Source organism: Melopsittacus undulatus, chromosome 7, assembly GCF_012275295.1.
Source record: "Melopsittacus undulatus isolate bMelUnd1 chromosome 7, bMelUnd1.mat.Z, whole genome shotgun sequence".
In the NCBI taxonomy this organism is placed as follows: Eukaryota; Metazoa; Chordata; class Aves; order Psittaciformes; family Psittaculidae; genus Melopsittacus; species Melopsittacus undulatus.
Genome location: NC_047533.1, coordinates 23,070,420 through 23,083,091, shown reverse-complemented (window position 1 = coordinate 23,083,091; position 12,672 = coordinate 23,070,420). Strand labels below are relative to the sequence as shown.

The following is a 12,672-nucleotide window of genomic DNA, read 5'->3' as shown; positions in this document are numbered from 1 at the left end:
AGTGGCTATCTGATGTCTTCCTGCATGTGAGAAAAATCACAAAAAATTGAATACTTTCAACTAATCTTGAGGTTTTTAAGAGTGAAATTTTTCAGTTTTGATGAATATGATAATACTTTACTGAGTGTTAAGTTGAGTTGATCAGTAGGGTAATAAAAGAGAGGGAGCTTTGCTCATAAAAACAACTTTATTCTATGTTTAATACAATACCAACTATTGAAACTTATTTCCTTTACTGTGCTGTTTGGAACTATTGTTTGAGGAAGTCCTGAAAAGATTTTGATGTTTGAGTTGCCTGTAAAGTACTCCTGAAATTGTAAGCCCAGGCTTGCTTGATGTTATGGTATGTATTTTTGCAAAGAGGTCTGGTTTAATGTTAGCAGATGTGCCAGCTTTTTTACTACAAAGTGAGAATGTGCAAAAGGCAGAGAGATTTTAGTATGAAAATCAGTGTGTTTGACAGCCAGATACACTTTTCATATAGAAAAGAAATATAGAAAGAATTATTGATTTTACATTTATTTATTTTCCTGTCCTATGTTTCTGTAACTTAGGTTTAGGTAGCAAGCAGATCTACCTGAAGAGTGGTGACTCTTCTAGTGTGGCTGAACTGCTGGAAAGCTTCAAAAAAGATGCAAGGAGTGTTAAACTAAGAGCAGGAAAACACCAGCTTGAAGATGTGACTGATGTACTGAAAGGTTTTCTTTCTCAAATAGATGATGCACTTCTCACTAAAGAGCTTTATCCATTTTGGATCTCGGCATTAGGTAATGTATTCAATAGCACTTGATACAAAAAAGTTTATATGTAAATTTTCAGTATACAATTTGAGGGGGTTGTTTATTACTTGCCCTGTGTTGACCTATGTTAACTGATAATTGACAAAACAATTGTAATGAGTAAAAAAATGTTTACAGCCTGGCTGCAATAGACTTTTGTCAGTCAGAGATAATATTACTGCCTTTATGTGAACCAGAATAATAATAACAAATAGTGATATTTTCTGACAATTTATCTCTAAATAGTAGACCACTGTTGCACTGTGTTGTAGTTAGATTAGCTGAGGTAGGAAGTGACAACACTTCATGGAAGCAAGAAATAGGTAATTCAAGGAATATATGTATGCTAGAGTGGGAAAAAAACCCATGTACTCTGTCTTTTGACCTTGTGTAGAAGTTCAGTTCGAAAGTGGCAAATTGTTGATGCTATCATTTGCATTATTGGTAAATGAATGTTTTACTGCTTAATTTCTTCAAGTATCTTCTATGAGCATTCACATAAAGTTATGTACAGTGTAAACTTCTCAACAACTGTTACTTGTTTTCCAGTTCTCTAGAAACATTAATTTAACTTGAAGGGAAATTTAAGTGTCTTCAACCCAAATTGTAATTTGTAATTTATTTAAAACATGACGACATATCTCTATCTATATGCTTGAAAACAGAGCTATGAGATTGCTAATACATTAATTAGTTGCTCATTACATAAATTGTAATTATTTTTATAGTGTTCTTACAAAGTAGCTATATTTCAGTTATATTTGCTTCTATATTGTGGTATTTGCACACTACAAGAAATAAACTCTTTCCCCCCCCAGACTGTGCTATAAAGTTGCAAATGATGTGTAGCAGTAAGAGATTTTTAGAAAAAGCTAAGATAGAACATCAATTTCTGCATTAATGCATTGAAATAATACAGGCTTATTTACTGTGTGGCAAATTCTGTCTTAAAAAAATATATTAAAAATTCAAATTTAGAGAGGTTGCTTTATTATGAACCACTAGAACTATGGGAGATTTAAGTATGAATATTACACATTTTTGAACTTTAACCTCGATTTGAACAAACTATAGGAAAGAATATTAAGAATTTATTCACTTACCACAAGGTTGCTCTCATCAGAAATCAGAAAAATCTGTATCTGCAGCAGTTGAGATTTAATTAGCTCTTTTGTGAAACTGCATAATGGTGTTACAATGATTTAACTTCGTGATTTGCACATGGGGCTAGAATTCTGTTTCAGCTTTACAGCAGAAAATCCTGTCCTGTTATAATTAAGTGACACTGAAAGTACTTGTGGGAAGACTGAAACACTTAGGAAAACAGAATAGAAAATCTTTAAACTGTTTTTTTTTTGTTCTTAGTTCATTTATTTTATCTTCCAATTACTGAAGAAATCAAAACATAGTGCAGTAGAGAATGCTAGCAATCAGCTGGAAGAGATGAGAGTTCTGCACTCTTTCTCTTCAGAAACTTGAGAGAAGCAAGGGACTGAAAAGAAAAACATAAATAAAATTTACATTAACTTTGCTTATGCCCTGAGCAGGATTGTGCAGCACAGGGAGGCAGAATGAACTTGAAGGTGGAGAGCTGTGGCTTGTCTGAGATACTCAGAATTCCCAAGGCTGGAATTCCAGTCATCAGCTATGTAACTTTGTACAACTTATTCACCACCTCTTTCCTTTTGCTCCCCTCAGTCTTATATATTTGGATATTTAAACTACTTTGGGCCTTGAGACACTTTTCTGATAAAAATTTAAAAGATCTTTTTGTTACTCATCTCTGGGAACTCTTAGTATATTTATACTTGTGCATATGTAGGTACATGCACATGTAGACTACAGGTTAAATATCCTGTGAGAGAAAAAACAATTGCTATACTGGGATTTGGTCTTAAACTGTAGCAAATGGTGCTTGAAAATAAAACTGTCCTTCTTTATTGCTGCTACTGTTTCCCTGAGCTGGTGTACAGTAATAGGCTTTGTTAGATTGTCAGTACTACTTTTATGAAGAAGAAGTTGATAGGGTAAATTGTAATTTTAAATGTCTAGATGATGCCAATATAGATAATGAGGACTGCTACTGGTTTTTAGTGTGCATTGCTATTAATGCTTAATGATTATTACTTTCCGGCAGATACACAGAATGAAAAGGAACGTGTGAGGAAGTATGGAGCTTTTATTCGGACGCTTCCGCCAGTCAATAGGGCAACTTTGGCTGCTTTAGTTGAACATCTGTACAGGTCAATGCAAATGATGCTCTATAGCAGAGAAATTTTTGTTATGTATTCTCAATATAACTCTATAATAAATGAAATGTGGCACGCATCGGAAGCTTATCTAGTTGTGACAATTAATTAAATTTGATTCCGTCTAATTCATAATATGTTTCTTCTTTGGTATTAATTTTAGCAGTAGGTATCTATACGTATCAGTGGGATGGAATAGCTTAGCAGTGGGAAGGCTTTCAGTGTATATGTCCAAGTAGGCTAATTTTTCATGCCACTTCCCTTATAAAAACTCATTTTACCCCAGTCTGGTAGTCTTCTTGAGGACTGTTGCAAATGGCTCTTAAAATTAAAAGATTTTTAAAGGGAAAATGTCCTGCTTTGCAAACTGTATTGCACATCATAACTTTAATAATTAGCTGCCATTTCTGTTTTTCATCAATGCTTCATTTTGCAACTAGTGAGATAGTGGTAGAGAATATCCAAAATACAGATTTTGTTAGGAAACAAAGATAATGTTTTATTCATACATCAAAGAAGCAGCAGTGAATGTATAAAAAAAATGTGTGACTTGGGTGGTTCTGTCGTGGTTAAATAGTAATGGTCTACATTATATTATATTATCTATTGAATAAGTCAAATTATATTCCTGGTAAATTGTAGTGGGTAGAGAATATGTAGAACGTTTTCTTACAGGATATTGTGTTTAGATGTCTTTTAAAAACTATTTATATGATTATGAAATAGATTGGTGTCATTGTTGGGAAAATTATTCTAGCAAGTATTGTGTTTAATGATGTTTTCAAGTATGTCCAGTTTAGATATATTAATGTGCTATTGTATCCATTCTGAAAGAAGTTTGAATTCATGTGTGTAACAGCCACAAGTCTGTGATGCTCTTAAAGTGTTTGCCTCTAATCGAGGACACATTATGTAAACAGCAGAACGGATATGAAAACTTTACCATAAGTATAGAAACTAAGAATGATCACATTTCTTTCCACATTCTGTTTGATATTAGATCATAAATTCTACAATATACTTATGTAACATAGCAAACCTGTATTTAGCATTGGTGCAGCCTCACATTGAGTACTGTGTGCAGTTTTGTGCCTCGAAATTTGTAAAGGCTGTTAAGGTCCTTGAACAAATCCAGATGAGGGTAGCAAAGCTGGTGAAAGGGCTGAAAGAAATTTCTTATAGGAGTGGCTGAGGACTTTGGCTTTGTCTAGTGTGGGGAAAAGCAGCCTGATTGATGATCTTATTGCTCTCTAAAGCTTCCTGAGGAGGGGAAGTGGAGAGGGACATGCTGATCTCTTCTCCCTGGGACCTATTGATAGGATGTGTGGGAATAGTTCAAAGCTGTATCTGGGGAGGTTCAATTCAGACTTGGTGTTAGGAAACATTTCTTTATCAAGAGGGTAGCCAGATACTGGAACAGGCTTCCTAGAGAGGTGTTTGATGCACCATACTTCTGAATGTTGAAGAGGTGATTGAGCAGTGCCCTTAACATGCTGTTGTGGTTTAGCCCCAGCTGGCAGCTGGGAGTCACTTGCTTACACTTCTCCATCCTCTGTGGGATTGGGAGGACAATTGGAAAAAGATAAAATGTGTGTTAAGAGCAGTTCAATTGTAGAAATAAAGTAAATAATAATAATAATAGGAATAAACCCCAAGAAACCAAGGTGATGCACAATACAATTGCTCACCACCCACTGACCAATGCCCAGCCCAACCCGAGCAGTTACTGCTCCCTTCCAGGTAACTCCCCCCAGTTCATATACTGAGCATGACGTGCTGTGTTATAGAATACCTTTTCAGGTAGTTTGGGTCAAGTGTCCTGTGTCTATTCTCTCCCTGCTCTCCCCTGGCTTCTTGTGCCCCTTACTGGCAGAACATGAGACTGAAAGTCCTTGACTTAGGATAAGCACTACTTAGCTGCAACTAAAACAATGGTGTGTTATCAACATTATTCTCACCCTAAATCCAAATCCTCAGCACTGTACTAAGAAGAAAATCAGTTTTTATCCCAGCTGAAACCAGGACCATAGGCATTAACTTTTGGTCAGCACCTAAATGATTGGACTGTCAGACTAGATGATGGTGTAGGTCCCTTCAAGCTGAAATATTCTATTCTGTTTCTATTCTATTCTATTCTGAATATTTTTTATATCACTTGAGATGCAGATAGTGTGAATTTTCATTTCTGTAATAATATGTGAGATAAAGAGTATAAAGAAATAAATATAAAAATAGTATTAGATTTTTTATTGAATTCAATGTAATTATTTTTAAAATGCACTCCATATTCTGTAGAGAAGTGTCAGACAATTAAAGGAACAATGAAGCCTTCTAAATATGTTTATTTTTCCTTCAACAGAGTGCAGAAGTGTTCTGAAATCAATCATATGAACCCTCATAATCTAGCCATGGTTTTTTCCTCGTGCTTATTTCAAACTGAAGGCCAAACTAGTGAAGAAGTCAATGTAATTGAAGACCTAATTAAAAATTATGTGCAACTTTTTGATGTAGGTATCTTTTATATAAAAGGGTCCTAATTGCTCAGCTGTTAGACATGCTAAAATATAGAAATATTCTTAAAGATGATCTACACTTTCTGAGAATTTGCAGGGCTTTTAAACTCTAATTCAGTGGGCATTGTTCTTTGTCTGCTCTAAGTTTTATTTCCCAGCTAGCTTAGCCTGTGCAGAGAAGAATTTATTTACACTATTGCTGTGAGCTGCTTTTTTTCAAATCAGTACACATTCTTCTTGCTTATAGCAGCATACTAATTTTAAGACAATTCTAAGATTGACTATTAAAAGTAATACTTCTATTCAAATTTTATGGGCCTAATTAGAACTGAAGCATGGAAGAAGTGTGTTTTTAGTCTCCAAGCTGTGGTTACAGTGAAGACTAGAGAAAGTGGTTACTTATCTAGAAAGAACATAAAATCCAGCTGCATAAAGAAGATGCTACTAGCAGCAATTTGTATTAGCCATTTTAGTTTAGAGTTTACTTGTGCCACTGTGAAACTGTTTAGCAGTTTTTCATGGAGTACTCTCTCTTCCAACATATATTTGGTAATGTTTATGGTAGCAAGTTCCATCAACAAAGTGCTGTTTCTGGCTGATAGAATATCGTGCTTATCTGCTTCTATAAAATTAATTAAGTTGTTAATTACAATTATATTTACTATCATTATGTTATTAATTATTGCTGTTAGATGTAAGCATCTATATTTGTATTTATTTTAGCTTATTTTATTACTGTTAGCTAGTTTATTTTATACTAGCCCTGTTATACTTATTTACTGATCAGAAATTATCCACTTCAAACAGATAAATGAAGACCAGGTCAAACAAATGGATATAGAGAACAGCTTTATTACCAGGTGGAAAGACACTCAGGTAAGTGACAAATATCAACTAGCATGAGAACAGGTTCAACAAAGACTATTTTGTTGTTTACATTTTTTTATACCTGGATTTCTAAATGTAACTTTCTAAGTTTGTGTAGTGACCAGTGTTGTTGAATAAAGAATTGAAGGAAATAAAATGAAATAAAAGAGGAGGTGTAAAGTTATGAAGCTAAACAGTTCTTTGTAGAACATACTGTGGAATTACATTCTGACGTGAGCACTGGGTTGACATACAGGTTGTTACGTGCTTTTACCTTGCTTTATAAATTGTAATAGAAGGAAATGGTCAACATTTAGAAATGTGAAAGTGATGCCCTGTCTCTGTCTAGTGTTAAACATGTATTGAATACCTTCAAGTGTTTATCAATACTTTTATTATTTAATGAGACTTGGGTATACATGGTCTCTCTTCATTAGAGTTTCATCATCCCTTTGAGTTTAAGGCATCTGAACCTTTAGTCGCATCCTGTTTTCTGACAAGTTCTAGAACCCCAGAGCACAAACAGTATTAGGGGAAGCTTCAGACACATAGTTTATCAGTCAAACTGAACTCTGCGATAAGGTACAAGAAAATGGGAGATCTCATGCTGCCCATTAGCATCTTGAGTTCCAGTCTTACCTTTAACAAGTTTTGAATAACTTCAGAGTGGTAAGAACAGCGAAGTGATAACATATTTCACAGTATGAATGACATTTGTGTAAAGTCCTAATTCAAGCAAAAATTAGTAAGTTTCATAACAATGCTAAGGTGGTTGAATTAAGAGGTAGAAGGAAATGTAGAACCATAGAATCATAGAATAGTTAGGGTTGGAAAGGACCTTAAGATCATCTAGTTCCAACCCCCCTGCCATGGGCAGGGACACCTCACACTAAGCGATATCACCCAAGGCTTTATCCAACCTGGCCTTGAACACTGCCAGGGATGGAACATTCACAACTTCCCTGGGCAACCCATTCCAGTACCTCACCACCCTAACAGTAAAGAATTTCTTCCTTATATCCAATCTAAACCTCTGCTGTTTAAGTTTCAACCCGTTACCCCTTGTCCTATCACTACAGTCCCTAATGAAGAGTCCCTCCCCAGCATCCCTGTAGGCCCCCTTCAGATACTGAAAGGCTGCTATGAGGTCTTCACACAGACTTCTCTTCTCCAGGCTGAACATCCCCAACTTTCTCAGCCTGTCTTCATATGGGAGGTGCTCCAGTCCCCTGATCATCCTCGTGGCCCTCCTCTGGACTTGTTCCCACAGTTCCATGTCCTTTTTATGTTGAGGACACCAGAACTGCACACAATACTCCAAGTGAGGTCTTTGGAGAGCAGAGTAGAGGGGCAGGATCACCTCCTTCGACCTGCTGGTCACGCTCCTTTTGATGCAGCCCAGGATATGGTTGGCTTTCTGGGCTGCAAGTGCACACTGCCGATCATGTTCATTTTCTCTTCGACCAACACCCCCAAGTCCTTCTCCGCAGGGCTGCTCTGACTTTCCTTTTTGCCCAACCTGTAGCTGTGCCTGGGATTGCTCTGACTCACCTGTAGGACCTTGCACTTGGCATGGTTAAAGTTCATGAGATTATCATTAGCCCACCTCATAAGCGTGTCAAGGTCCCTCTGGATGGCATTCCTTCCCTTCAGTGTATCAACTGAACCACATGGCTTGGTGTCATTGGCAAACTTGCTGAGGGCGCACTCAATTCCACTGTCCATGTCACCAACAAAGATGTTAAACAAGACTGGTCCCAACACTGGTCCTTGAGGGACACCGCTCGTTACTGGTCTTCAGCCAGACATTGAGCCGTTGACCACAACTCTTGTACAGAGCTTAAAAACTTTTTTCAGAAATCTGAAGTGGTGGAGAAGCTTTCAGTGATTTTGTTGCTTACAGAATCTTAGAAACTAATAGAAAGCTAGCTTGAAAAAAAAAAAATCTGTAATCCTTTGTTGTCTGCTTTCCACATTCCAGCAACAGTTCTGTGGTACCTTGTAAGCTATTATTAAGAATACAGGGTCCTGCAAATACATGTCAAAATTGAATGTTCTATGAATTGCTGTCTGGAGTCTTATTTTTATCTCATATTTCTTATTGTCTGAGTCCGAATGGCATCAACCTTTCTGCTCATAATGGCCCACTGTGAATGTACGTATAGAAGGGAGAATGCTGTTTCCTCTCTTTGGTGTCGGGTGAGGAGTCACTGGGAAACAATTTAAACTTTAATGTCTGTCTTGCAGAATGGAAACATTTGCCTTGTTAATGGCAAAAAATCCCTAACCAAATTTGATATCCCTAAGAGCATTCTGCAGAGCAGGGGTTGAAGCATTCTTAATGGAATTTATTAATTCTGGGATCTGTGAAAAGGGCCTTTTTGAGAGCAGAGTATAATTTTTTTTAGCCTAAGATAGTGCAGATGCATAGATTTAAAATTTGTTTTTTGTGGTTTTATAACAAAAAAAAATCTCTTGTTACAGCATGTTCCACTATTAACATTTTCTGAGCAGCTCTGGAAAGTTGTAATCATTAAATGCTTTTAGTACCTTTTGGAGAAATTAGAATGATACAAGAGGAGTTTTCGTGAGTAGAGAAGATTGAGTAGAGACATAAATAGGGAGAAAAAGGTAGAAAGAAAACTGAAAGGCTGTTGATGAATACAGCAGCAACTGCTGGCTACGTGTGTTTGTCTAAATGTGAAGCTGTGAGGAATATAGAGAAGAACCAAATAAAGTGTTTTTATTCTGTTATTTTTTCCACCCCAGATACCACTGCAAAATCACATTTATGAGGTGTACTGTATTTAGAAGGCTGCCAATTGAAGAAAAAATAGAGACTTGCTTTTGTTTGTTTTAAATAGAAGCTTAGTCTTTCTAAAGCTCGTAAGGCTTTTACTGAAAACTTCTATCTAGCACATGAAAAGCTAGGCTTCCAAAGATTGAACTTTATAATTGAATTGGAACCTTCATGAATAATTGGGCCTGTTTGGACTGTTTTCCCTGGCATTCTTCAGGTTGATGGTAGGTGGAGTTAAAGACAGATCGAACCAGGATTTTAACAGTTTTTACTTTGCTGTCAGCAAAGTCTCTAGCATTAATAGTCACCTTTCTGAATTGATGGTCACACCCTACTGTGTTAACAGACTCTGGCTTGCTTCTCATAACACGTGGCTAAGCTTTAAATTCTTTACAAAAATAATAGCAATATCACTTTAACCTTAAAAATGAAACAAAATAACAAAATCTGCTATCTAATCACAGAATTATTTTAGAATCATAGGATATTTCAAGTTGTAAGACATCCAGAAGGGTCATCCAGTCCCAGCTGCCTGGTGCTTGCAAGACTACCTAAAACTGAATCATGTGGCTAAGAGCATGATCCAGATGCTTCTTGAAATCTTGACAGGCTTGACCCACTTCCCTGGGGAACCTGTTCCAATGAATGATCACCCTCTTAGTGAAGAACCTTTTCCTAATGTTCAAGTAATGGTCTTCTGGCTGTTCATCCAGTTTTCAATCCATATTACTGTCTATTTATCTAACCTGTATTTTCTCAGCTTGTTGATGGATGATGTTATAGAAGACTCTGTCAAAGACTTTACTAAAACTGAGGTAAAAAACATTCGCTGCTACCCTTTTATCCATAGTATCCTCAGTGTGGAGGACTGCCAGTCTGGTTTCCCCCTCATAAGTCCATGCTGACTAATTCCAATCACCTTGTTCTCATCCACGTGTCTGGAAATGCTTTTCAGAAGGATTTTCTCTCTCACTTTCCCAGGGACTGAGGTGAGTTTAACCAGCCTGTACCTCCCCAGGTTTTCCTTCTTGTCCTTCTTGGAGATAGGTTTGATACTTATGCTTTTACAGTCTTTGATAACATCTCCCAGTCATGACTCTTCAAAGTTAATTGAGAGTGACTTTATAGCGATATCAGTGAGATCCCTCAGCACTTGTATGTCTTATTTGTCAGGACTCATTGATTTATGGACATCTAGTTTCTTTAAGTGCTTCTTAACATGGTCCTCCTTCACTGAGAATAAACTTTCTTGCTCCAGACCTTCCCTCTGGTTTAAGGGGCCTAGTATACCTGAAGGTCATCAGCAAAGACTGAGGTGATGGTAGCATTGAGTACCTTTACCTTTTATGTGTGATTTGTCACCTAGTCCCTTGCCCTGTTCAGCAGTGGGGCCTTATTTTCTGCAGTCTCTTTTACTGTTACGCTTGTAGAATCCTTTCCTGTTGCCCTTCATATCCCTTGCAAGCTTCAACTTGGGGTCTGCCTTGCGTTTTCTCACCTCATCCGTATACAGTGGGACACTGTACTATACTCTGCACTTTTCTTGGGTCACGTGCCCTGCTTCCGTCTCTTCAATGCTTTGTTTGCACATCTGTATTCAGTCAGGTGCTCTTTGCTCATCCATCCAGGCCTCATAAATAGGAAGAGATGATTTGCAGTACTTTTATAGAACTTAAGATTTGTAAGGCAGCAGTGACAGGGCTTATTATTTTATTAGGTGGTAAGCAACTGTCAAAATTGTTCTCATTCATTCTTAACATATTGCTAGAATTATTCCTTTTAGTTTCAGAGAGAATGCTTGTACAAGTAGAACTTACAAAATTGAAGAAAATAACACTTTGTACTTTAATTTAAGGGGAGAGAAAGGGCTAAAAAGAAATGCAGTAGGAATTGTATTTAAATGTATACATTTGAAAATAATTTTTTTTCATCCCATGGGAAAAAAGTTATCCAAAGAATGTGGAAAATAAGTGCTTGATACTTGGGTAAGATGTAGGAGAGTTTCTCAGCTGAACTATGGAGTCTCATACTGAGTCTCTTAGATATGACATGTCACTGATTTAAATTTCACTGAATTGTGTTATGACCTGGGTTTATGTGTAAATTTTTGCTGCATTAAGTACATTATCAGATAATTTATAAAGTAAGCTATTACATCATGGCTACGATTTCCAAGGCCTGACCAGAGTGTGCCCTAGTTGTTTCCAGGCCCACACTCAGGCATTGTGTCACTTAAGAAGCAGTATTACCATTTTAAGAATTTAGGGCAAGGCTGTTGGATCCCACGTGTACTGTTCTGTCCCAAATTAAGCACTTAAGTTATTGCTGAAATAGATTAGGAAGGGAAGCTTGGAGTCCTAACAACATCCCGTGTAGAAAGGCTTCTGACCTAGCCAGTAGCTGGGATGCAGAAAGAAGGAGCCTCTTAAATTCTCCCTTTCTTGCATGCCCTAATACGTGTGTGTCAGGTGCTGATTCGAACACCCAAACCATCATCTTAAGGTACTTTGTAAAAGAGAATTTGAACTTTTTTTTTTTTTTTTAATATTCAGATGAGGAATGTGAAAGCTAAATGCTTCCTTGAGCAATGTAAGGGCTGACCTGAATGTGATTTTCCTTCTCTTAAATATCTGTGGCTACAGTGTGGTACAGCTTTATTAGCTCATTTTCCTTAGTATCTGATTCCACTCCTTCGCAATCCTTCCACAGCTTTACAAACACCTGGAGAAAGAGCCTTTTTATTATGGCACTATCTTGGAAATTTGAATTCAAATCGTTGGGTTTTGCAGTGGGCTCATTCAGACTGTATCCTGGATGAGTTTAATAGATAGATTGAGCTCATTAGTTTTACCAAGATGGCATAGTCCTAAGTAAGAAAAGAAACTTTAGGTATGAAGAAAAGGCTAATTTGTTGGGTACCCATATACATATCAATTCTGAGGATTGCTATTGTGAAATCAAACATAAAAATATTTGTTTAGTCTTGTTTTGCATTGCTGAAGCCCTTATGTGACCAAATGCTTCAGATTTCTGTATGAGCTGTTAAATAAAGGAAAAATATACTAAAAATCTCTGCATGCTAGAAGATCTCAATGTGAAAAGGAAACAGAAAAATTGCTAGTGAAAAATTATTGTAATAACTTCGACCTTTTAATGGTTGATAAGTTAAAGTTTGAACTGCTTTTAAGGATGGGGACTTTATTTTCTCTGTTACATTGTCCTGTTACCCCTCAAATATAACAACTGAGGAATAGAGTCTTTGAGTCTAACAGTCACTTGTGCAATTGTAACTATGAACATTATTTCCCCCTGAATTAAGCTGTGGAATACTTTTTGCCAATTGCCAATTTTTCTGTAGCAGACATGATTAATGTAGCTGATGTTTCAGTTTAAAAATACATTTTTCTGAAACTCCGTGTGAACATAAATGTGAAATGCTTGGATGTCTAAAGCCTGGGAACAAC

General features: G+C 36.7%; 1 protein-coding gene across 1 annotated transcript in view; it reads left to right on the top strand.

Annotated features, from left to right (window-relative positions):
• Positions 1-12,672, top strand: part of ARAP2 (ArfGAP with RhoGAP domain, ankyrin repeat and PH domain 2) — a 127,453-nt gene that overhangs the window by 78,474 nt on the left and 36,307 nt on the right. The window contains exons 21-24 of the mRNA XM_013129061.3: positions 555-767; positions 2,917-3,022; positions 5,388-5,535; positions 6,349-6,417. Of these exons, the coding sequence (XP_012984515.2) occupies positions 555-767; positions 2,917-3,022; positions 5,388-5,535; positions 6,349-6,417 (536 nt within the window). The remainder of the gene's footprint in view (positions 1-554; positions 768-2,916; positions 3,023-5,387; positions 5,536-6,348; positions 6,418-12,672) is intronic.